Raw genomic sequence first — 22,446 nt, 5'->3', positions numbered from 1 at the left:
AAGGAGGCCATCTTTGTGAAAAGAAATCGTCCATCATTAAACAGGGGTGGAGGCCTCCGGGTTCAACTGTCCCTCTCTTACAATGCTGTGATTGCTAGTATCACTCAGCCCTCTGTGAACAGTAAACCACCATCAGTGTGCTAATGATCCATTGTTAGGCTGATGGTCCTTCTTGAGCATGTGATCAGCTGGTTTTGGTTGATCCACTCTGAGAAGGTGCTATTTATAAGACTGAGCTGAATACAGCACCTCAGACTGAGGAAGTCTTTCGGATGAGAGACAAAACGTATGTACAATTTTTTTGTTTTGTTTTTTTGAATGTCCAGGGGACCAGCTTTAACTTTTTTAGGTTGAACCAAAACAACTCCAATTCCATCATTTATTAACAGTAGATTATTAGGCCCGAGCAGCGAAGCGCTGCAAAGGCCTATTGTAATCACTCTGTTCAGGTCCGAGCTATTATTTTTTCCGCCAAATGAATTGGCAATTTTGGGGGCCTTAATATATCCTAAAAGTCACTTAATTTGGCGGACGCATCAGGACTGGTGCAAATTTACGTATTTTAAGGGCATGGCAAAAATCGCAACAGATACGGCTCAAGAGCGCCACCTGGAAATTTTCAAAACACCCTCCGCATTAACCTTAGTTTATCGTAGAAACATGAAATTTGGTACACTTGTCCAATTCCCCAAGATGCACAGAACACCCTCTGGCACCAACATTGTACGATAAACAGGAAGGCGGCCATTTTGGAATGTCCTCCCAATTTTCACGCCTTTTTGGCGGTTTACAGCCTATGTATTTGAACAAACTCCTCCTAGAGATTTCGCTCAATTGGTTTCAAACTTGGCATTTTGGTCAAAAGACATGGGGGACGAAAAGTTATCAAAATGGTGCAAACTGAAGCATGCTGAAGGGGCGGGGCCAGACCTCAAAGTTTGACATCTCGCCATGAAAAACGAAACGCTAATAGCTCCTACACGACAACTGTCTGAGACATCAAACCTTCAGTGATTGATCCACAATTGCACACCCTGGTGAACAGGCGCGGGACGGGAGCGAGAGCGTTTGCCACGGCGACTGGGCAGAGTCGCTGGAGCTCCCGCGGTTGCCTTAAGGCCGGAGCGGCGCTTTGCTACGAGGGCCTTCAAGGCTGCTTGCAGCTTTAATTTTAGTTTAAAACTTGGACATGATAGGTGATATGCATTCCTTCAAGGAATTAGGTCTTTATTTTTTTTAGTTCTTGTTTTAACGCAAAAATATACATATTAACATGTGTTTTATACATGGTCAATCTTCCTAATGGTAGCTGAGGCTGAACGGCCACAGATCATTTTATCTTTGCTGCAGGTGCACTACATTAGAGCGAGCCACTGCACGAGCATGTGCCTGCTGATGTAAACACGTGACAAAATGTGCAGGTTTAGCGTGGGTTTGTGCATGTAATATGAAAGGTAGAGCGTAAAAGGTTTGAGGAATGGAAACAGAGAGCCTTGCTGACTCAGGGCAATTATGCTTTTCATTTTGTGGTGGTTACCATGGTGACTACTGATGTTGAAAGCGGAGAAAATTGTGGGATAAGTCCTGACAAATTTCTAAAGAGCTGAGAGAAAAAGGTTTCAATTTCATTATTGAAAATGTTAAATTTATGCTTGTTTCTGTATTCTGTAAACAACTGCATGTGTGCATACACATCTGCAGCGTGATCCCATCGCCTATGCATACATGTGTGGTGGAGAGGAAGACGAGTATTAAAAATGCATGTGAGTTAGCTACGTCAAAACTGGTAAAACGGTGCTGCAGAGAGGAAGCCTTGGCTTTAATATACACTGAAACATTCACTGACACATTGTTTTTGTAGAGAAGGAAATTCTTCCTTTGAATACTCATACAAGAGATATTCCCAAACATATTCAGGATATAACTGAAGAATTAGGTTCACTACAAGTGCAATTTCTATAAATGCAGAGTAATGAAAATCTAATTGGATGGATATTGTTACGTAATATGCAGCACACAGATATTAATGTTATTAATTCATTAAATGTTTTCGTGTTTTACATCCATATTTCAGTCAAAATCTAAGAAATTCTATGCTTTGCTTAACCTAAACTGATATAGCCTTTTTTGGGGGGTGAGGGGTGGGGGGGTTAAAAAATGTCTATTATTTTTAATGCAAGATAATGTTTTAGTTTTAGTTTGCTTTATGACTGCTGTTTTCATATATTTTAGCCTTCTATTCATGAGTAAATAAAGAGGGTGCATACTGTAAGTATGAAAACAGATGGCGTTCCTGCATGTCACCATGTTCCTCTCTGTGTTTCCACAGTAAAGAAAGCCAAGCTGGATGGACCCCAAGGTAAGACCTGGAAATAATAAGAGGAGGAAACAGTCTGTGAAGGAAGCTGCTTACTGAGTACATTAACAGCACATAAATCTTTCAGAGACTGTTGATTTCTGCAGCTGTTTTTTTTTTCTCTCCTTTTTTTAATCACAGAAAAGTTCAACACTTACGTGACTCTAAAGGTACAAAATGTGAAGAGCACAACCATCGCTGTCAGGGGCAACTTGCCCTGCTGGGAACAAGACTTCATGTTGTGAGTCTTTCTGCATCTTCTGACAAAGCTCACACCTTCCTCTGCATCCTCCATTCTTTCATCCATCACCCTTTCATCTGTTCTTTCCACTGATGCTTGAATGTTTTTTTAAACCTATTGACTTTCCTCCCTCTCTTCCTACTTTTTCACTCCTTTGTCCTATGTGCTTTTTCCCCCAGTATTGGTTCACATAGCTCTTCCTCTGCCTCCAACAACTCTTTTGCTCTATTCTTCTGCTGTTTCTTGATAGTTCTGCCCCTCTTTTCCTAATTTTTAGCTTTGTCTTCCTCCCATCCTATTTTTCCTTTCCTCTGTCACTCCCTCTGAAACATCTTGATCTTCATCCTCTCAGCCTCTCCTCATCCGCTCCCTATTTTAACCATCATCCCCCCTCAGTTTCACTCCTTCCACTCCCTCTTTTCTTCTTCTATAGTAAGCAATTTTCAATAATTTTACCCATTCAGATTAGATTCTTGTCATTGATATTTCTATGGTTAATGAATAACATTTCAGTGCAGTTGCTATAATTGCACAACACGAAATATTTTGCTTGCAGAGTGATTCAGAGGTCTGTTGACAGTGTAGCAGCATATGGGTGATAAATGGTAAGAGTCATTTAGCATGTGGGATGCAGCAGGCTGGATTAATGGAGAGTCCTGTGCCTCTGGATGATGTTCGGAGGCGTTGAGCATTGTTCTGGGGTTGCATCAGTGAAGCCATGTTATGTAATGTTTGGGCTACAGAAAGCGCCTCATGTTCTTTTGCAGACTGCAGAGAAATGACTCTGCCCCTTCAGTGAGTTCCTTCAATCAAACATGTGCTGATGTTAAAAGGAGTAACATCGAGATGGGAACTCTACTCTCTCTATTTCTTAATTAAAGTTGCCTTATTCTCTCTCCAGGCATGCAATACAATCACGTCCTCCACTGCTTTCACCACGTGCCTCAACTCCCTCTCTTTATTTATTACTTTCTTTTTTTCGGCCATTCTTTCCTCTTTCCCTTGGTCTTGTAAACCTATTTAGGCTTGCTTTTTAAAAAAGACATGGGTTTGCTCAAAAACTGCCTAAATTCTAAACTGAAAGTACAAGTAAAATAATTTATACATCTGGTATGAGCTAGAATCATTTTCTTGCCTTGCTGTCTTCATTATAACTTAAGGATTAAATACATGCTGACCTCTGCTAAAACACACACTCTGCCTATAATACTGTACTGTAAATAGTCTGCCATTCTCAATGTTCCAATACATATTGAACATTATTATTGATATTGTTTATCTTATTTCTTATATATTGTATTGTTTATTAACATTTAGGAACTTTTGTGTGAAATCTTTTTATCTTTTTATCTGTTGCTGCTGTTACACTTGAATTTCCCATCCGTGGGACAATAAAGGCTGTTTCTATTTTATTCTATTCTATTCTATTCTATTCTATTCTATTCTATTCTATTCTATTCTATAACGTCAACGTTAGATCATGCTGCATTCACTTCACCTCAGAATTAAGAAGGCTTCTTGCTTTTAGCTTCATTATTAATGACAAATGATCATCAATGATCTACATCACCATGTGCATAAGTTCTGCAAGAAAAGGCACATTTATTTAAGAGTACAGATTTAGCAGCAAACTGTGTCTAAATAACTGAACCTTCCCCGTGTAATTTATGTACAAAGTAAAACATCTGTAAAATATTGACAGTAAATCATCATTGTGGAAACAGTTTACTGTTGCCCTCCAGCAGGTAGTTTTTTTAATGAAATACTGGATAAACAGATTTGTTTACAGGGACTTAAATGTATTTGAGCTGTTGTTTGAATAAGAATAAAAGAAACAAAAGAGAAAGTTCTCACCGACAAACCTGTCTTTGATTTTTATTTTTTAAGACATGATGTTTTGGTAAGATATTGCCTCATCTTAACATCTTAAATACACGAGTCGTAAGCGCCAAAAACCTGGTTCAGTTGCCACTGATTTGTTTTTAACATGGTGATATATTTTAAAAATAAAAGCTTGTTTTACAATAAATGTAAATATTCTCGTCGTTCATAAAGCTAGTAATGAACGTAGTGAAAGTGAAAATGTGAAAATAAAGCATTTATAGAGCAGAGTTTAAAGTATTATTGCATAAAATGTTATGCAATTTGCCATTTATTATGCAGTGTGTGTGTGTGTGTGGGGGGGGGGGGGTCATATAAATATTCTAAACCTTTAAATTAATATTTTACAATCTGCTTTTATGCTGACGTTTTACCTGCGTTTGAAATTTAACTATTAATAGATTCAGGAAATAAAAGTACCACTATGTCTCTTTTAAAGTATTTTCATCATAAAGTATTTTATCATTTTGTAATTTTCTCCTTTTTTTCTGCCTTTGTAGTGAAATTAACCGCCTGGACCTGGGTCTGACAGTAGAGGTGTGGAACAAAGGGTTAATCTGGGACACCATGGTTGGCTACGTGTGGATTCCTCTTCACAGCATCCGACAGTCAAATGAGGTTTGCCTTTACCCTCCTCTAACACTCAAGTAATGCACATGCATTCATTTTTAGCTGATACCTGCAGTATCTGCAGTGCTAGTACTTGCTTTCATTGTTTTGTCAGTTTGTGAGTCAGCTGCATCAAACCTCTTTGTGCACACAGGAAGGCCCAGGGGAGTGGCTCACGGTGGACTCCCAAGTCATCATGACTGATAATGAGATCTGTGGCACCAAAGATCCCACTCTGCACTTGGTGCTTCTTGATACACGCTTTGAACTGCCACTAGGTGAGAAGTCGGTCAGTAATCAATAAAATGAAGAGCTGACGATGGGGGGGTGAGGCTGTAGTGTACTTGAACGAGGAAATAATCAGTTGAAGGGGAGTTGGATCAGTTAAATCATATCTGTTGAAAACATTTCATAGCAAACAGCAACAAATGAACAGAAATACTTTGAGTATGAATAATTATCGTAACCCACTTTTAAGTTATAAAGTTTGTAATGCTGTGTACAAGTGCCACCCCAAAAAAAAAAAAACTTTACTATCTTACACGTTTAGCTTTGACTCTGTCATTTTTATGCTGTTTCCTCTTTCTGTTATCAATAATGTCCAACATACTCTTCATTTAAAGGATCATACCTGTTTATAAGACTATGGCTTTACGGCTGTAAGGGCCAGTTTTAAATCTCACATTATTCAAGTCACTGCAGCTGTATTTATACGTTGTTTAAAAATGGCCCAGATCTGGGTCATATTGTAATTACACACTGTGGTTTTAACTATATTGTCAGTTTTCAGACAGCTTTTATTAGGATTAATTGATTTTAAGTGCTTCAGTTAGAGGAGTTTCATTTTGGCTGTTTTTGTCAACTGGCTTTGACTGGATGATTGTTTTCAGATATCCCCGAGGATGAGGCACGCTACTGGGCCAAAAAACTGGAGCAGCTCAATGCCATGAGGGACCAAGATGTAAGCTGTCATCCTGTTTGGTATAATGCCCAGCATATTCTGACATTTTAGTAGCAAAGCCTGGATGATTAATTGGGGAATAGTGTATACTGTATGTGATAAAAATCAAACATTTTCTCCACCTCTTGTGTCAAGCATTACACCAAGTTTCAATCCCCCCCCCCCCCTTCAGTAATTACCAGCAAACTCTTTCTGCTCCTTGTCAATGTACATTTTTCATTTGCACTGCTTCTCTCGACTTCCAGTATCAGGAGGAACAGGAACGCCCTCTCCGTGTGCCGGGAACCCAGTGCTGTAAGTAACAAGTTGCTGAATGAGCACAATAGGGAATTATCTGTTGAGGTGTTGAGATACAATTAGATTGCATTAACTCAACTTGTACATTATACATTTTAACACTCGTGAATTGTTGTGCCTTAGAGAGGAAACAGACTTGGTTCACTGAAATGTAAAGAATCAATAATGTTAGATATCCCGTGAAGAATGCTTCCAGGATGCCTCTGTGTTCCAACTAATGGTCCAGTCTTCAGAGCTTGCTGAGACAACTGTCTGGGGCAGCTGAAAAGACTGAATAGGAGGTTTCACACAGACTCTCTCTCTCCATTTTATGAATCCATAGGATTATTAAAGAACTGATGGCCGGAATGCTTGTTTGAGTTTGAACACCTATGCAATATGTATTGATGACACCTTTCTGTTTTACTGCAGGTAACTGGAGTCTATGGGGAGACCAGCAAAGTAAGTACAAATGCATTGCTCAACTATCTCATATTTGGAGAATTACACTTTCTGATGTTCTTTGTCTATGCAATTATGTTATATTTAAATTAGATTTCAAATAAAACAACATGTTTAAGAGACACATTTAATTGAAATTAATGTATTTACCGGTACTTGTCAGTTTTTAAGTGAACTGTTGTAGGACAGATACCAGCTGTTTCCTACTCATAAACTGTAGGGAACATTTAAAAATGAGACGAACATCCAAAATATTTCACCTTTGTACTCTTCGTACACCTTTAAAGTTAAACATCAGCTGCTGCTACTCCACAAAATGCAGCTTTTTTCATGAATGGAAGAAGAGGAAAAGTTTACTTTTTATTTTAGACCTTTAGGTGGCTGCGTATAATCCTGCCTGCTGTTTTTCAACAGTGTGTCTGTCCTAATAAAGGTATACTAAGTTTACCTTGTGATTGTTCCAGCATTATTAGAACAACATACAGCAATATTTTATTGCCAAATGGGCCTTGCTTGTATTTCTAAATAATGATGGAATATGTGATGGTTCCAATGCATTCACACAATAATAATTTTTCATGTGGGTGTATATGTAATATATGTACGTATACACGCAAAAATAGTCCTCCATCCTTTCAGCATGGTGCTTTTCATTTTGTTGTTTTTTTAGTAAATGGTGTTATGTAAGTGCCTGTCAGACTCACCCACACATCTGCAGCAATTCATCTCATCTCTGTTAACTGAGAGCAAAATGACAGAGCGAGGTGGGGGTAATGATAGATGGTGCCCTGACGAAGAAAGAAAGAAATGACAATGAATGAAACAGAGACTTGGATGCCACCAAAAGATGTGATGCCTTTAAGTTTATTTAACATGATGAGACAGATGAACAGCAGCTGCCTTTGTTAGTTGAATTTGGGAGTGAAAAAGATGATGATTGGTTATAATGGATGATTAATAGATAGCTTGTTTTACTTTTGACTGCTTCACACAGTTAATGTCTTTCAGCACCTCCCTCTGGGATGGTAATTGTTGATCTATGAACAGCAGAGAAAAAGAAAGCATCTTCTTTGTGACCGCAGCAAATTTATAGAGATAGAAGGAAGGCACTGTGGGAAGAAGCTTGTCTAAATTTTCCTTATTTTCCACAGTACTGGTAGATTTGTTCTGTTGTGACCATTGTTGTTGCTTCACCTTTTGTCTGGTGTGCATTTTTCTGCAAAGCACTTTTTTTCTCCTATGCCATGTCCTTTTGTTATTTTGTATAGATGAGGACCCAGATAGTGCTGTGGACGACAGAGACAGTGACTATCGCAGTGAAACCAGTAACAGCATCCCCCCTCCCTACTACAGCACATCGCAGCCCAACGCCTCTGTCCACCAGTATCCCATCAGCCAGCAGCATCGCAGCTCCAGAAGCTTCTGTTATCCACACTCCAGTAACAACCAGGACCTGGACTACCACCATCAGAGAACTGTCAGGTGTGCAACTCTAGAAAGACACAAATGTGATCAATATTTGTTCAAGTTCACTTAAAAATTACAGATAAAATTGTGTATCTTATGTTCAGAACAAGTAACAAGACTACAAACAAAATCAGAAAAGTGTAGTACAAACACATCATTAAAGTCATAAAGTATTGATATCAAAGTTAAAAGAAAAGTAAAACTTTGTTTTGTTAATAAAAAAAATAAAAAATTGTTTTCCCCTGGGTCAAAGACGATGTCTCATGTTTGTTTTGTCCTATCAGCTGTCAAACTCACTTCTAGATCTCATTTAAATCTGAGCTGCAGCCCGTGGCAGCTTTTTTTTAAAAATGGCTCAAAGTTTGGCTATTAATTAGAATAATCACATTATAGAGAAATAATAATTTAAATGTTCTGAAGCTAAATTTAAAACACTTTTTTTCTTCCTTTATTTCATCAGGACTTAGTGGTTTATGGTGGATATCATTAGCTGTAAAAATTTAACTTTTAGTATCCGTTTTGTTATCTGGTCATTTGACATTTTCAATTCACTTCAATTTAATTCAATTCAGTTTATTTATATAGCGCTAAATCACAAGAGAAGTCATCTCAGGGCACTGAACAGAAACATTCACATAAAAACAAGTTATCACTATTTATCTGAGGAGCAGATTGCTTTGAATTTAACTCCATCACAGAACTCTCATCTTGAGCAAGCAGGAAGGCGACAGTGGAAAGGAAAAACTCCCTCATGAGGAAGAAACCTCCAGCAGAACCAATACTTCAAATTTCCCATCTGTCTATTTAATTAAAATTACTGCTGGCTGACTAATGAGCAAAACATCTGACTCCTGTAACACTATATAAATACTACTGATATATTTTTTGTTCAATATGTGACAATAAGATTAACATTAGCTATAGTACTGATTTGTATTTTTTTTGGTTCCTAAAACAGCAATTCATTGACAGTGTCAGCTACATTCAAAGTAACTGCATGAAAGGCATTTATTTTATTTCCGTGTTTTTTTTAACAAGCCAAATTTTAAGAAACAGTTTATGAATTTATACATTAAATTAGATTGTGCCATGCCTCACGTGCATATGCAAACCTTTCATTGGTTTTAAAGACGGGTGCCATTTTACTCTCATTCGTTTTTCTCCAGTACTGTTAGATTTCTCAGCCTGTATTGATGTATTTCCCTCACACAGGGAATGAAAATATGCATTCACCCACCTCTTGCTTTATGAATAATTCAACTGGCAGTCTAATGGTCAATACGGCACATAAGATTAGCTGCTTGTGTGAGTGTATTGGACAGGGCAACATCCTCACATCCCCACCCACTCCTCTCCATCTCATCCACTCAGTTCTCCACTCTCCCTCACTCTTTAACTTTCCTCCCTTCCATTTATGTCCATGGTTTCCTGTTTTCACAATCTCTCCACCCTCACCCCCATCTGTCCTCTTTTTTCCTGGTGGTTCAGTTTTTAATAACTCCATTCATCAAGAAGCACAAATACATTTTAATTTTTTATGCCTGTTTCTTTTTCTTTGTCATCTGTCTAGAAACCTCTCACCTTTTTGTTCTGCTGTTTCTTGCTACTTGTCAGATACTCTTGTTTTCCCACTGTTCTGTATTGATTAGCCATCAGCAGTACTCTTGGCTGCCCCCAAGACGTGCAAAAATGTGTTTAGTGGGGCTATCCAGAGGAATTCAAAATGGGCAGGCCATATACAGCTCCACTACAATTACCTATTAGCATTTTTTATGCTTCACAAAGAAAAGTTAAGCAATTTGTTTTCACTTTTATGTGTTGTGACTTTTGGTTTTCCACTTTTTAGTCCCACGGGGAGCTATGCATCATCCGCAGAGCTCAGTCGGTGCAGCAGTCAGCTGAGTGAGGAAGACTATGGTGGAGAGTACGGAGAAAGAGACCCTTATGATGAGAATGACTCCTACCATTCCTGCCACTCCTCTGTCAGCTACAGTAAAGGCTCTCCAGACTGGGACCCTGATGAGACGCATACATACAGTGATGAGGGCGGCTACAGCAAAGATGGAGGAGAGGATGTTGCTCTATATGAGGGAGATGATGGAGGACTGTATGAGGGAGAGGAGGAGGGCCTCTATGAGGATGAGGAGATGATGTATGATGACGATTTGTACAATTTGGATGGGACCCTCAGTGAAGACATGGAGCCACCATTTACTCCTACTCCAACGTCAACCGCCCCACCAATGCTTGATGTACCCAACGCCAGACCTCCTCTGGAGAAACAATCCTCCATACACCAACAGCTTCCTGCCAAAACCCCTAACCAGACATCCAACCAGACTCATCCTCCTGGCACGGCACCAACAGCGCAGCCACCAACGGGTCAACAAGCAGCCCAACCACCAAAACAAGTGCAGCACCAAACACAACCTCAGCCACAGCCAGCCCCATCAGCTACTTCCTTCTTCTCAATGGCCAAACCTCTAACAGCTGCAGTCACAGGCTTGGCTTCCACTTTCCTATCTTCAGTTCCCAATGCTCAGCCTGCCCAGTCTCATCCTCCAGCATCAACCATATCCCAGCAAAACCAGTTAGCTGCCACCAACTCTATCCCTCCATCACACCCAGCTACCGTGGTTAACTCAGCTTCCCAACCACCCTCCACTGCCACAGGGCTTCCATCTCAACAGATCCCATCTTCTGTATCACCTGAATCCCATGTCAAAGATCCCTCCACCACACAGTCAGCCAGACTTGAGGACGAGGCTCCCCAGCAGGAGGAAGACTTGTGGTCAGAAAAGGAAATAATGAAGGAGACGGAGGCCCAGTTGCTCCCTGATCAACATGAGGAGATGCTTCCTGTGGAGCAGAACGAAGAGCATTTTGAAGAAAGTAGACCACTGACACCAGAAGAGCAAAAAGAGATGCAACCTGAGAGGTAGGAGGAAAAGTTGAAAAGGAATGGGGTCAGTGAACTCAATCATCAACACAGTTACTAGATAAAATAATTTTCTTTTAGCAAATTTAGCTAAAAAAATTTTTTGTTCTTTCAGTCCTCCAATAACAGAGGAGCCAAAAGAGCCAGTAGATCCAGCAGTCAGAGCTAAAGAGAACTGGCTGAGGCTCTACAACAAGGTCCTGGACCAGCTCAGAGAGGTACAAGCACCAATCTGTGTACCAGCTTTTGTTTTGTGAGCCATTCCTGTTCCTAAATTAATCCAGTCAGAATGCAGAGGTGAAAGTTGTATTTAGCTCCATCCTGTAGTCTAAAACAGATGCCAGTTTGAGAAACTCCAAATGTGTCTACTAAGTCTTTGAAATATACATGTGCTGTGCATTATTGATGTGCAGACCAAGTACATCCAGCAACTTCTCAAGGTCTATTTTAAAAGTGTTTTTTTTTTTTTTTTTGCAAGTCACAAGAAAGCAGACATGAAGCATTACATTGTTTATAATTGATACCTTCCAGCTTAAAAAAAGATTACTTGTCATGCAGCAAGCTTTCATTTTCATTTGGGTGAAACACTACACTCGCTTGATTCATTTATGCACATTTAATTTTGCTTGATCAGTTTCCACTTGCACATTTTGTTTATTCATTGGGCTTTGAATTCAGTAATGCAGAAAATTAATCACTTGCTTTGATGTTTATGTTACGTTTCGTTGCCTTTTTTGTCCATTTTGCTTTCCCCTTGCCTGTTTTTATTTCTGTTTATTTGTGCCGACCCACTTTGTTTTCTTTCCAGTTTCATGTCATTGCCATAGTGACACTCACATGCACTTTGCTCGACCATCATTGGAGCTTGCTATCAGGTAGGTACAACCTGAATGCTTGCTTGAGAGAAAGGAGGCGATGCATCTGGTTGATGAGCAAACTCCCCAGACGTCTTCACTTGGTTCATTTTCACAGCAATATCTTTTGTTATAGCTTACTAAAGCTGTCTGGCAGGTTGGTGACATGCCACACTTTGTGTGCTTAAAAATCTACGTAAATCAAAACTAGAAAATTTGCATTTCCTGCAAAAATGCAGTGTGGGCTGAAGAACTTGCTGAAAAACAGCTGAAATTAACTAAAAACATGCTGCACTGTAGCTGGAAAAGGAAGAACAATCCCAAGTTAGCAGAAGAAAGCAGAAAGAACACATCTTTGCTGAATTAGGTTTAAATTAGTAGAAATTAGCACAAAAATTAAAAAAATAATCTAAAAAAAATTAGGTGCATCAGGATAAAAAAAGTTAGCAACAAAAAAATGCTGAAAAGTAGCTGAAAAGGCAGAAAGAAGCTTAAACCACCAGAAGAAAGTGGAACGAGCTGAAATGAGCTAAAAAAAAATAGAATTAGCTGAAAAAGCTAAATTTAGCACAAAAGCAGCTAAAAGTAGCTGAAATGACAGAAAAAGCTGAAACTAGCAGATAAAAGTTGAAAGGCACATAATTAGCTGAAATTAGCAGAAAGAAGTTAGAAAAAGCACAAAAATGTTGAATTTAGCTGAAAAAACCAGCTGAAATTAGCTGATAGTAGCTGATTTTTTTTTTAAATTTGCACAAAGAAGCTGAAAGAAGCTGAACCAGAACAAAATGTGAAAGGAGAAGTAAAAGACTGTAAACAGATCTAAAGATCTGAAGGATGCAAAATGAGCTCAATTCATTTTCTAGGAGAAAAAGCTAAATATTTCAAAAAGCTAAAGTTGCACGAATACCAAAAGTCATAGCAGGATTGTTCTGAAAGAGCTGAACATTTTGATATACGATTTGTTGAAATAGATTGGAAATTGGGGGATGAGAATCGCGCCGAAAAACGTACAGAAGAAAATTGGATCACAATAGTGTGAATGCTTCATAAACATTCACACAATAATAAAGAGAGGCTTTATTACTTTTCTTTGTGAAGCACAAATAGTTTACATTAGTGTTTACAGACTCGCTTGTGTTTTTTCCACTTTTACTGTAACACACGACTAGCAAGTCATTGAAAGTGTCTGATAAAAAAGGTTTATCTTTGTGTGCAGTTTTATTCATACTGTAAATCAGGACTTGAAAAGACTGCTGGGACTAATATATAAAATTACTTCTTGTTCATCATTTTCCTTCTCTTTCTCCCTTAGGCTCGAGGAGAGACCTCCTGCTCACTGTGGTTTGGTAAAGGAGGGTGAGTATTACGTATATGTGTACCAATTTATTTTGAATTAATAATCCTAGAAGGTTAAAAGGATCTACCCCACTGCTTTAAATAGTAAACTTTCCTTTTAAATCTGGAACTCCTCCACTATGAATCAATCTGTTTCAAAGGCTTGTTGGACTTGTGGCTTTGGGCCAGTGAAACTGAACGACAACGGCTGCCCCAACTTAGCTGGCAGGTTGTGTGTAGATGACGCAGACCAAAGTTTGAGGATGGTAGATGCATACTGAACAAGTGACGTGTCGGCTACAAACATCCTGCAATCATAGGCAGGAGTTTGGAGAGACGTGATTACTGTTAAAGACAATTCAACTAATTTAATTTTTCAATCTGCTCTTTCAGAAGTTCTTAATAAGCTTATCATAAAAACAATGATTAAAACAGATATTTTGTCATATACACATTTGATTGTTACAAATTGTGATGATCATTTAAAATAAATGTAAAATAACTTGGCCTCGTCTCATTCAGAATGGGAGGTGCGCTCTACAGTATTGACAGCATGCCTGACCTCCGCAAAAGGAAAGCTATTCCTCTCGTCAGAGATCTGGTGAGAAACAGGTTGAACACAAACTCTTACATTAACACTTTCTTTATCCACACTGCCCTGAAGATTACTTTTTGCACTTTTTCCATTTTGTTGCATTACAACCCAGAATTAGATATAATTCAGCAGATCAACACAACAACCACTCTGATGGTACATTTTTACTTTTAAACATAAAGTGAGGGAATAAAAGTACTGAAAACATTGTTGTGCATACGAGTTAATCACTACAGTCAATATTTTGTCAAATCCCCTTTTCCAAAGTTTTTTTTTTTTTTTTTTTTTTATGGTTCAGGTTTTCATTTGGACATTCTAAGACAAATCTTTTTTTTCCTTTCATCAACTTGGGGGTCTCTTTAGCAAAATGCCTGGCCAGACTTTCCTCAAGTCCATGTCTTTTTGTAGCTCTGTCCATCTTTTTTTTTACTTCTAAACAATTTAGCAGGGTTTAGCCATGCATTAAATATCTTCACACCATGATTCTGCCACCAGCTTACTATACTGGTAACGCTGGTGTTCTGAAGGTGATGCAAGCACATGGATGGAGCATTCCTTCAGAGCCAAAAATTCAGTACATTCCTAAAATTTGTCGATGAGCTTCAAAATAGGTGTATTCTAAACTCGCAGAATTATTAATTTTGTCCTTTTTTTTCTTCTCATTTTTAAGGAATGGCTCTTTATCCAGCCACACTTCAATAAAGTCCAACTTTGTAGTTTTGTAAATGTATATGGAGAAAATATAATACTTAGATTAGACTCGGATGGAGATAATTTAGCAAAATGTTGCAAGTGAATGTACTCGAGGGTTCTAATAGATAAAATGTTTCCCTTTTCCCCGCACATTTCTGATTTATGGTTACAATAAATGCTTTGACAGCTTTACATTTATGCAATCATGATAGTCAGTGTTGCATCAATGCTCTTTCCTAGAGGTTTGGATAGAATGCTTATTAAATTTAAATATTTTTACACACACACTCAGAATTTAAAACTTGAAATCCTTAATTTTTAAATAAAGTTTAATATTTTGTGTTTTCCACTTTCCTAAATCTCCTGTTTCTTCATGGCCTGGCCTCTGTAGGCTATGGTAAGTGTTTGTTTTGTTTTTCTCTGAACAAAATAAAAATAGAAATTAGAATTGTGGATTATATTTTATTATGAACTCTTTGTTGTTGTTTTGCTATTTTAGTCTCTAGTTCAGAACTCGCGTAAAGCTGGAATTACCTCCGCTATGGCTTCAACCACTCTCGGCAATGAAGAGCTGGTACGTTTTTATTTTGCAGTTCTTTGTCACAAATCTCCTCAGGATTTTTCTTCATGCATTCACTGCTAGATTTAATATTTTTCTTTTTATCCATTGCACTTGCAGAAAAGCCATGTTTATAAAAAGACGCTGCAGGCTCTGATTTACCCCATTTCTTCCACTACTCCGCACAACTTTGAAGTGTGGACTGCCACCACCCCCACCTACTGCTACGAATGTGAGGGGCTGCTGTGGGGTATTGCACGTCAGGGCATGCGGTGCGCTGAGTGTGGCGTCAAATGCCACGAAAAGTGCCAGGATCTGCTTAATGCCGACTGTCTGCAGAGTAAGCTCACACTCATTTGTGCACACTTTATTGCCTTGAAATATTTTGATTAATCTTTACGTTGAATATGTGCCTTGTCCTCCACCCAAACTATCCGAGCTCTTCTGTGCCAGGCTGACATCCCATTATTCTTGCCCTCTATCCACTCACATTCTCCACCCTCCTTCTTTCCAATTTATCTCCTGAGTAATGTGCTGTCACAGCCCTGCCTCTTTTTTTACCCACAGGCTTTGCATTCATACTGTTTTGTGTAATTCAGCACCACAAAGAGTTACTTATTAAGATGCTATTTTGATTTAAAAATTCACCCGTGGCTTACGTAATTAATTTCTTTCTATTGGGCATCGAGTTTTAGAAGATTACAAAATGTCCCGTTGTTTACAGCCACTTGACAATCAGATCAGTGGTTAAGTGGGAAAATGAGAAGGTTTGGGTTTGATAAGTGGCCAGAAAAAGACATTGAAATTTAATCTGATGCTATCAAGACTCTGCTTAGCTTTGAAGAGATTCATTACTTCTGGGCCTTAGTGCCATGCTTAACTGGGATATACAGTATATTTTCAATATTAAACATTTCTCCTGAAATGAAACTCCCTGTCACATTAGGAGCTGCAGAGAAGAGCTCTAAACACGGTGCAGAAGACCGGACCCAGAACATCATCATGGTCCTGAAAGACCGCATGAAGATCAGAGAGAGGAATAAGCCTGAGATCTTTGAGCAGATCCAGGAAGTGTTTGGCCTCGACAAAACAACACATGCCACTCACATGAAACAGATCAAGCAGAGTGTGCTCGATGGGACCTCAAAGTGGTCAGCGAAGATTAGCATCACAGGTTTGTGATTTTACCCTAATTGATGATCATCTGTACAGGATTTTCAGAGTAAAACATATCTCATCAAACCGCTATGAACATCTTTGTTTAAATATCTTCTGTCTGTTGTCTTTTCTTCAGTGGTGTGTGCCCAGGGCCTTCAAGCGAAAGACAAAACAGGCTCCAGTGACCCATACGTAACCGTTCAAGTTGGGAAGACAAAAAAGAGGACCAAGACTATTTATGGCAACCTTAACCCAGTCTGGGACGAGAGCTTTCACTTGTGAGTGAGGTGGAATGCTGTGAGAATTAAAATGTCAACGTTATCAATTTTTTTTAAATGTATTTGTAATGAATACTGCACATTCAAACAGCAGCCATCACTTTAAATTGGCGTGACATGTTTTATACAGACTGAACTGTTTGTACTTTTTGTACAATTCGTTCTGTTTGTGCCTCATCCAGCGAATGCCACAACTCCTCTGACCGCATCAAGGTTCGCGTGTGGGACGAGGACGATGACATCAAATCTCGCGTGAAGCAGAGGTTCAAACGTGAGAGCGATGACTTCCTGGGTCAAACCATCATCGAAGTGCGCACCCTGAGCGGGGAGATGGACGTCTGGTACAACCTGGGTGAGTTTTGTGAGATAAGAAAAAATGACAGGGGAGAATTAAAAATGGATGAGAGGGGCAGAAAGTCCCACAGAGATAAGAGTACAAGAAATAGATAACTTAAGTGCTTGTCGGTTGTAGCCGATTTCATCTAACTAATGAGGTGTGCATGTCTGTATGTGTGTGTGTCAGACAAGAGAACTGATAAGTCTGCTGTGTCGGGGGCCATCCGGATGCACATAAGTGTGGAGATCAAAGGAGAGGAGACTGTGGCTCCTTACCATGTCCAGTACACCTGTCTGCATGAGGTCAGTGTAACCAGACACACGTTTCTCTCATTATTAGAACATGTTTTAAGATGTAAGAGCAACCTGTTTACTTCAGCTAATAACCATAAATCCATTTCTTGTGTTTATTATGAAAATATTTTGACGCAATGAAATGGATGTACTCAACAGAGAATTAAATAAAAATACAGTAGTCCCTCGTTTATCGCGGTGGATCCGTACTCTGAAGTCCCGCGATAAGTGAAAAAACGCAAAGTAGTGGTACAGTAGACCAAGTTCAAGTTTAAATACATTAAACTTTATATTAAGCCTTTAGAAACCCTTCCCACATGTTCTAATGTTCTAAATTCATAAATTACATCATTTTAACAACATATGTTACTAAATTTTACTTACTAGCTCTGCAGAAAAGCAACAGCTTTGGTTCTGGTCCAACTCTGGTTTAATCTGACTTGATTTGTTTCTACAGACCTATCCTGCAGCAATGAAGCCCACAATCAGTCCTCTAAACTTTTAAACCTACTAATCTTAACAACATACAGAATTTATATGTAAATTAGCTACAAAATTTTACTTACCAGGCTCTGCAGTACAGGAGCGGCTCCGTTCCAGTCCGACCCAATAGATGAAAAAAGTTCTGGTACAGCATGACTGAAGCCCACTGCTCCATCCAGCTTGATGTGTGCATGCTGCTGCCCAGGATTTAATCCACCACCTCTGGCCAGGTCCGGACCAGCATCGCACAACCAGAACCTGACTAAACCCCGCAGCCGTCTGTCATCTGCAGCTCCCAGGATCCAGGTCACACTGATTCTGGATCAACTGCAGTCCAGCTACTCAGCAGTGAAGATACAACTTGAAGAATGAGTTCAGATTCAGGATTATTTGTGACTTTCCTGCCAATTCTGTGAGATTATCCTTACAGAACTTTTGACTTTGCTGCAAAACTTTCCCTCCATTTGCAGCAAGCAGTGGTTGGAAGAGCAATGTTGACTTCTGGGAAGGGAACTGATGGCTTCTGGGTAACAGAGTTCTTTATACTGGTAAAACAGTGAAGGCTTAATGAAAAAAAACTACAAAATGGCAGTGCCTTTGGGTTTTTTTTGAAAATATTATGTACATGTACAGTAGCGTACAGTACAAAACCACGATAGAGCGAGTCCGCGAAAAACAAACTGTGAAGTAGCGAGGGACTACTGTAATACAGTTTATATAGTTTGCTTTGGATACTTTATCGTACAAGCACAATAGCTGTTAATATTAAAAAATAACAATCTAAGACATAAATGTCAATAAGTGTTTGTCTATGTCCAGCATTTGTTTCAATACACCACGGAGGATCAAAACAGTGGTGTAGTGAAGATCCCCGATGCCAAAGGTGATGATGCTTGGAAGGTGTACTTTGATGAGACTGCACAGGAGATTGTGGATGAGTTTGCCATGAGATACGGAGTGGAGTCCATTTACCAGGCCATGACGTCAGTACTTGAAGCATTACATCAATATTTTTTTTGTCCTTATGATTACAAAGAGATTAAATAAAGCCAAACTTAAGATATTGTCTTTGATTCTCAAATAGCTCTAAGAATCAAATGTAATGAATGTAACGAAAAGAAAAAGATATGAATGAAATGTTCTAATTGCCATTTTCATCCAACAGCCACTTTGCCTGCTTATCGTCCAAGTACATGTGCCCTGGAGTGCCAGCTGTGATGAGCACACTACTCGCCAACATTAACGCATATTACGCCCACACCACCCAGTCCTCTAACAACGTCTCTGCCTCTGACAGATTCGCTGCATCAAACTTTGGCGTAAGTCCTTGAAAAATGACTGCAAGAAGAAGAATGCTGCATTTAAAGTTTGTCAGAAATGAGTAAACTTGATTCGTCTGGGGCTGAACATTGTCCAGTCTAACGTTTCCCAGCTGACAATGTGAGACTTCACTGATCAGATGCTTTGTGGCTTTGAGCAGTTAGGCCGTAACAAATAATGCTTGTATCTGTGTCGCGTTCCTGAGTGTTCTGTTTTTCTGTCTCTTCCTGTGCAGAAAGAGAGGTTTGTCAAACTGCTGGATCAGTTGCACAACTCCCTGAGGATCGACCTGTCCATGTATCGGGTACTTACTGCTGATTCAAATTTACGCACTGCTTAAAGAGTCTCACGAGTGCTGTAGATTATCCGTTTCCTTCTGCCTGCATGTGCTATTTTTAGATGCACATGTGCCGGTGCTATTTTTGTCAACTGTTTTGGGACCGTGATTAAAGTGGTCAAATTTTTCTTTCAAGATTGCTGCTGTTGCAGTTTCTTATGTTTTTTTTTCTGTTTTTGTGTACTTTAAGAATAATTTTCCTGCCAGCAGTCCTGAAAGACTTCAAGACCTCAAGTCTACTGTAGATCTGCTGACAAGCATCACCTTCTTCAGGATGAAAGTGAGAATAAATATTTAAAATATATATATATATATATTCTCTTTTCTTTTTGTATTCAGCTCCTTACTAAATATTGCTAAATGAACCATAATCTTTGGTGATTGGCCTGAAGCATGAACTGAGAAAAGGTTTGGCGTTACCCTCCTTTAAATACAGCAAGAAAATGTGTTTTATTATTTGAGACATTTTTGCAATTGTTGGGCCGATTTTCGCGGCTTATTAAGCTTTTGGTCAAATTCTTGGTGAGATAACCTCTTGCTGAGATGCTGATATATCCTGAGAGGTTTTAAATTTGACAAAATGGTGTTTTCTGTTGGCGTTCAGGTCCAGGAGCTGCAGAGTCCCCCCAGGGCCAGTCAGGTGGTGAAGGACTGTGTGAAAGCCTGTTTGAACTCCACCTACGAGTACATTTTCAACAACTGCCACGATCTCTACAACAGGGAATATCAGACAGACCCAGTGAGTTTATGTACATGGAATATACTGTATGCCTGGACAGTGATCTTGTATATTACTACCATACTATTTACTATTATCAGGATAATCTTGACGTGTGCAGCTTTGTAGATAATGAACCGTAATGTCTTTCTATTTCTAGTCAAAAGCGGTCCCACCAGACGAGCAGGGTCCCAGCATCAAAAACCTGGACTTCTGGTCAAAACTGATCACTCTCATAGTTTCCATCATAGAAGAGGATAAGAACTCATACACTCCTTGCCTTAACCAGTGAGTTTGTTTTTGCGGCATTGCTTCCAGTCTTTAGATGTATAGAACCATAAACCTCCCCCTACACTGATTCATAAGAATCAGTGTAGGGGGAGGTTTATGAGAAAGCAGCTCTTAAAATAAAATACAATATAATATGAAGAAGAGAAAATTAAGCAGCATTTGAAGCTTTATAAATAAAAAAATAAAGATTAATACTTAGTACTTTAAAAACATTCAATTTAATATTGATTTAAATTAGCTTATGGGCTTTGTTTTGGGAAAGATTGATTATATTAACAACTTACTGAGAGAAATGTGATTTCTGTTGCTGTTAGAAAGACAGACAGAAAATGCTTCTGGATTAAAAAAAAAAAGTTTATTGTTTAATATTGCACTTCCATTTCGTGACATAGACCTGGATTTAAGCCTTGGTGCTTTTCATATCTTTTATAGGTTTCCACAAGAACTCAATGTGGGTAAGATCAGTGCTGAAGTCATGTGGAACATGTTTGCACAAGATATGAAATACGCAATGGAGGGTAAGTTTGTTGTGTGTGTTGCTCGGATTATGTTTGTATTCTGTCATTTGTAAATCTTCTGGGAGAAAGCGAAGGGCTGTGATGCAGGGCTTTTCTCATTTTGTCATTTCAGAGCATGAGAAGCATCGCCTGTGTAAAAGTGCAGACTATATGAACCTACACTTTAAGGTGAAGTGGCTTTACAACGAGTACTGCAAGGAGCTACCTACTTTCCAGAAACATGTACCAGAATATCCAGCGTAAGAGTTTTCTATGTTTATTCACATTTTGTGCCATTAATAATCTGTGATGCAAAGATTTATCTAGTCTTTGTTGTGCAGCTGGTTTGAGCCATTTGTCATCATGTGGTTGGATGAAAATGAGGAAGTGTCCAGAGATTTTCTCCATGGAGCCCTGGAGAGGGACAAGAAAGATGGGGTAACTGTTTTTATTTGCTGCTTTAATGCTTGTGTTGTATATTTTATCATGTGTTAGCAGAAAGTATCAAGACATGGTGCTTGTCTCCCTTTAAGATTTGATTAAGATTCGAAAAATACACAATACTGAAGACACAGACTACCGAAAAAACTTGTAGCTTCAGGTGATTCTGTTTCAGCAGGTTTTTGTCGATAGTTTTAATGTCATGAGCACTAAAAGAAAAGTTAATTGGATTTTGCTGAGTTAGCAGTAGAAGACATTATGAAAGCATAGAAGTGATCAACCTGTAGCATTCCCCCCATAAATGCATTCATGCATTTTTTTTAATGCAAATTCATCTCTGCGACTCAGCGTTTTTCAAGCTGTGAAGAGCAGATTGGAGGCCTCAAGGCAATCGATGTCAACTCGATACCAAAGACATGAACAAATCTTCATTGTGGATTAGAGCAGATGCTCCAGCACAAGTCAATGTAAACACACAGAAACACATTCCACGCAGCGTCTCACACGCTGCCTGGCTCACACCTACGTACCAGGCAGCAAGAAGGTCGATACAGAGCAGCTGAAAAGTCTCCTGTCTCATATGTTCAGGGTGCTTTAAGTCCAATTACTGTCCTCTGAGGCTGCATCTGCCTTCCTGTGTCATCAGAACTGATATTCCCCAGGCTCGGTCACATACGGTCACACCAGTCCCCTCTGGGTTAATGGCTGAGTTGGAATGAGGGTACTTTTCCTAACCATAGCACCTTGATCAGCTCTCATCCCTCTCATCCAAATGCTTTCAAACAATCTCCAGGTTCATTGTTCCTCCATTTTAGGTGGAGGTATTTTGAGAAATCAAACCCCTCACTTTCCATGTACAATGTTCCCTCGTTTATCACAGGTGTTAGGGACCACATCCCCCTGTGATAAGTGAAAAAAAGTGAAGTAGGGATACAGTATTCCAAGTAGTAGTAGTAGTAGTAGTACTTTATTTTAGTATTTATATATATATGATTCTTAGATCGGAAGAATGTCGCGGTGGATGAGAGCTGATCAAGGTGCTATGGTTAGGAAAAGTACCCTCATT

The 22,446-nt window shown here is 39.1% G+C and overlaps 1 protein-coding gene across 1 annotated transcript in view; it reads left to right on the top strand.

Moving 5' to 3' along the window:
- LOC119415143 (protein unc-13 homolog A) overlaps positions 1-22,446 on the top strand; it is a 36,250-nt gene that overhangs the window by 4,820 nt on the left and 8,984 nt on the right. Inside the window, exons 2-29 of the mRNA XM_037682291.1 lie at positions 2,330-2,359; positions 2,498-2,597; positions 4,979-5,096; positions 5,242-5,365; positions 5,978-6,048; positions 6,294-6,342; positions 6,757-6,786; positions 8,055-8,268; positions 10,100-11,191; positions 11,307-11,409; positions 13,358-13,401; positions 13,903-13,981; positions 15,060-15,065; positions 15,168-15,242; positions 15,348-15,567; positions 16,174-16,401; positions 16,522-16,663; positions 16,846-17,015; positions 17,187-17,302; positions 18,596-18,759; positions 18,942-19,095; positions 19,332-19,400; positions 19,624-19,713; positions 20,038-20,172; positions 20,312-20,439; positions 20,875-20,960; positions 21,073-21,199; positions 21,281-21,377. Coding sequence (XP_037538219.1) covers positions 2,330-2,359; positions 2,498-2,597; positions 4,979-5,096; positions 5,242-5,365; positions 5,978-6,048; positions 6,294-6,342; positions 6,757-6,786; positions 8,055-8,268; positions 10,100-11,191; positions 11,307-11,409; positions 13,358-13,401; positions 13,903-13,981; positions 15,060-15,065; positions 15,168-15,242; positions 15,348-15,567; positions 16,174-16,401; positions 16,522-16,663; positions 16,846-17,015; positions 17,187-17,302; positions 18,596-18,759; positions 18,942-19,095; positions 19,332-19,400; positions 19,624-19,713; positions 20,038-20,172; positions 20,312-20,439; positions 20,875-20,960; positions 21,073-21,199; positions 21,281-21,377 — 4,061 coding nt within the window. The remainder of the gene's footprint in view (positions 1-2,329; positions 2,360-2,497; positions 2,598-4,978; positions 5,097-5,241; positions 5,366-5,977; positions 6,049-6,293; positions 6,343-6,756; positions 6,787-8,054; positions 8,269-10,099; positions 11,192-11,306; positions 11,410-13,357; positions 13,402-13,902; positions 13,982-15,059; positions 15,066-15,167; positions 15,243-15,347; positions 15,568-16,173; positions 16,402-16,521; positions 16,664-16,845; positions 17,016-17,186; positions 17,303-18,595; positions 18,760-18,941; positions 19,096-19,331; positions 19,401-19,623; positions 19,714-20,037; positions 20,173-20,311; positions 20,440-20,874; positions 20,961-21,072; positions 21,200-21,280; positions 21,378-22,446) is intronic.

This window comes from Nematolebias whitei, chromosome 9, assembly GCF_014905685.2.
Source record: "Nematolebias whitei isolate Nwh7 chromosome 9, NemWhi1, whole genome shotgun sequence".
Lineage (NCBI taxonomy): Eukaryota > Metazoa > Chordata > Actinopteri > Cyprinodontiformes > Rivulidae > Nematolebias > Nematolebias whitei.
The sequence above is the reverse complement of the archived record's forward strand: the minus strand, read 5'-3'. Positions and strand labels throughout refer to the sequence as shown.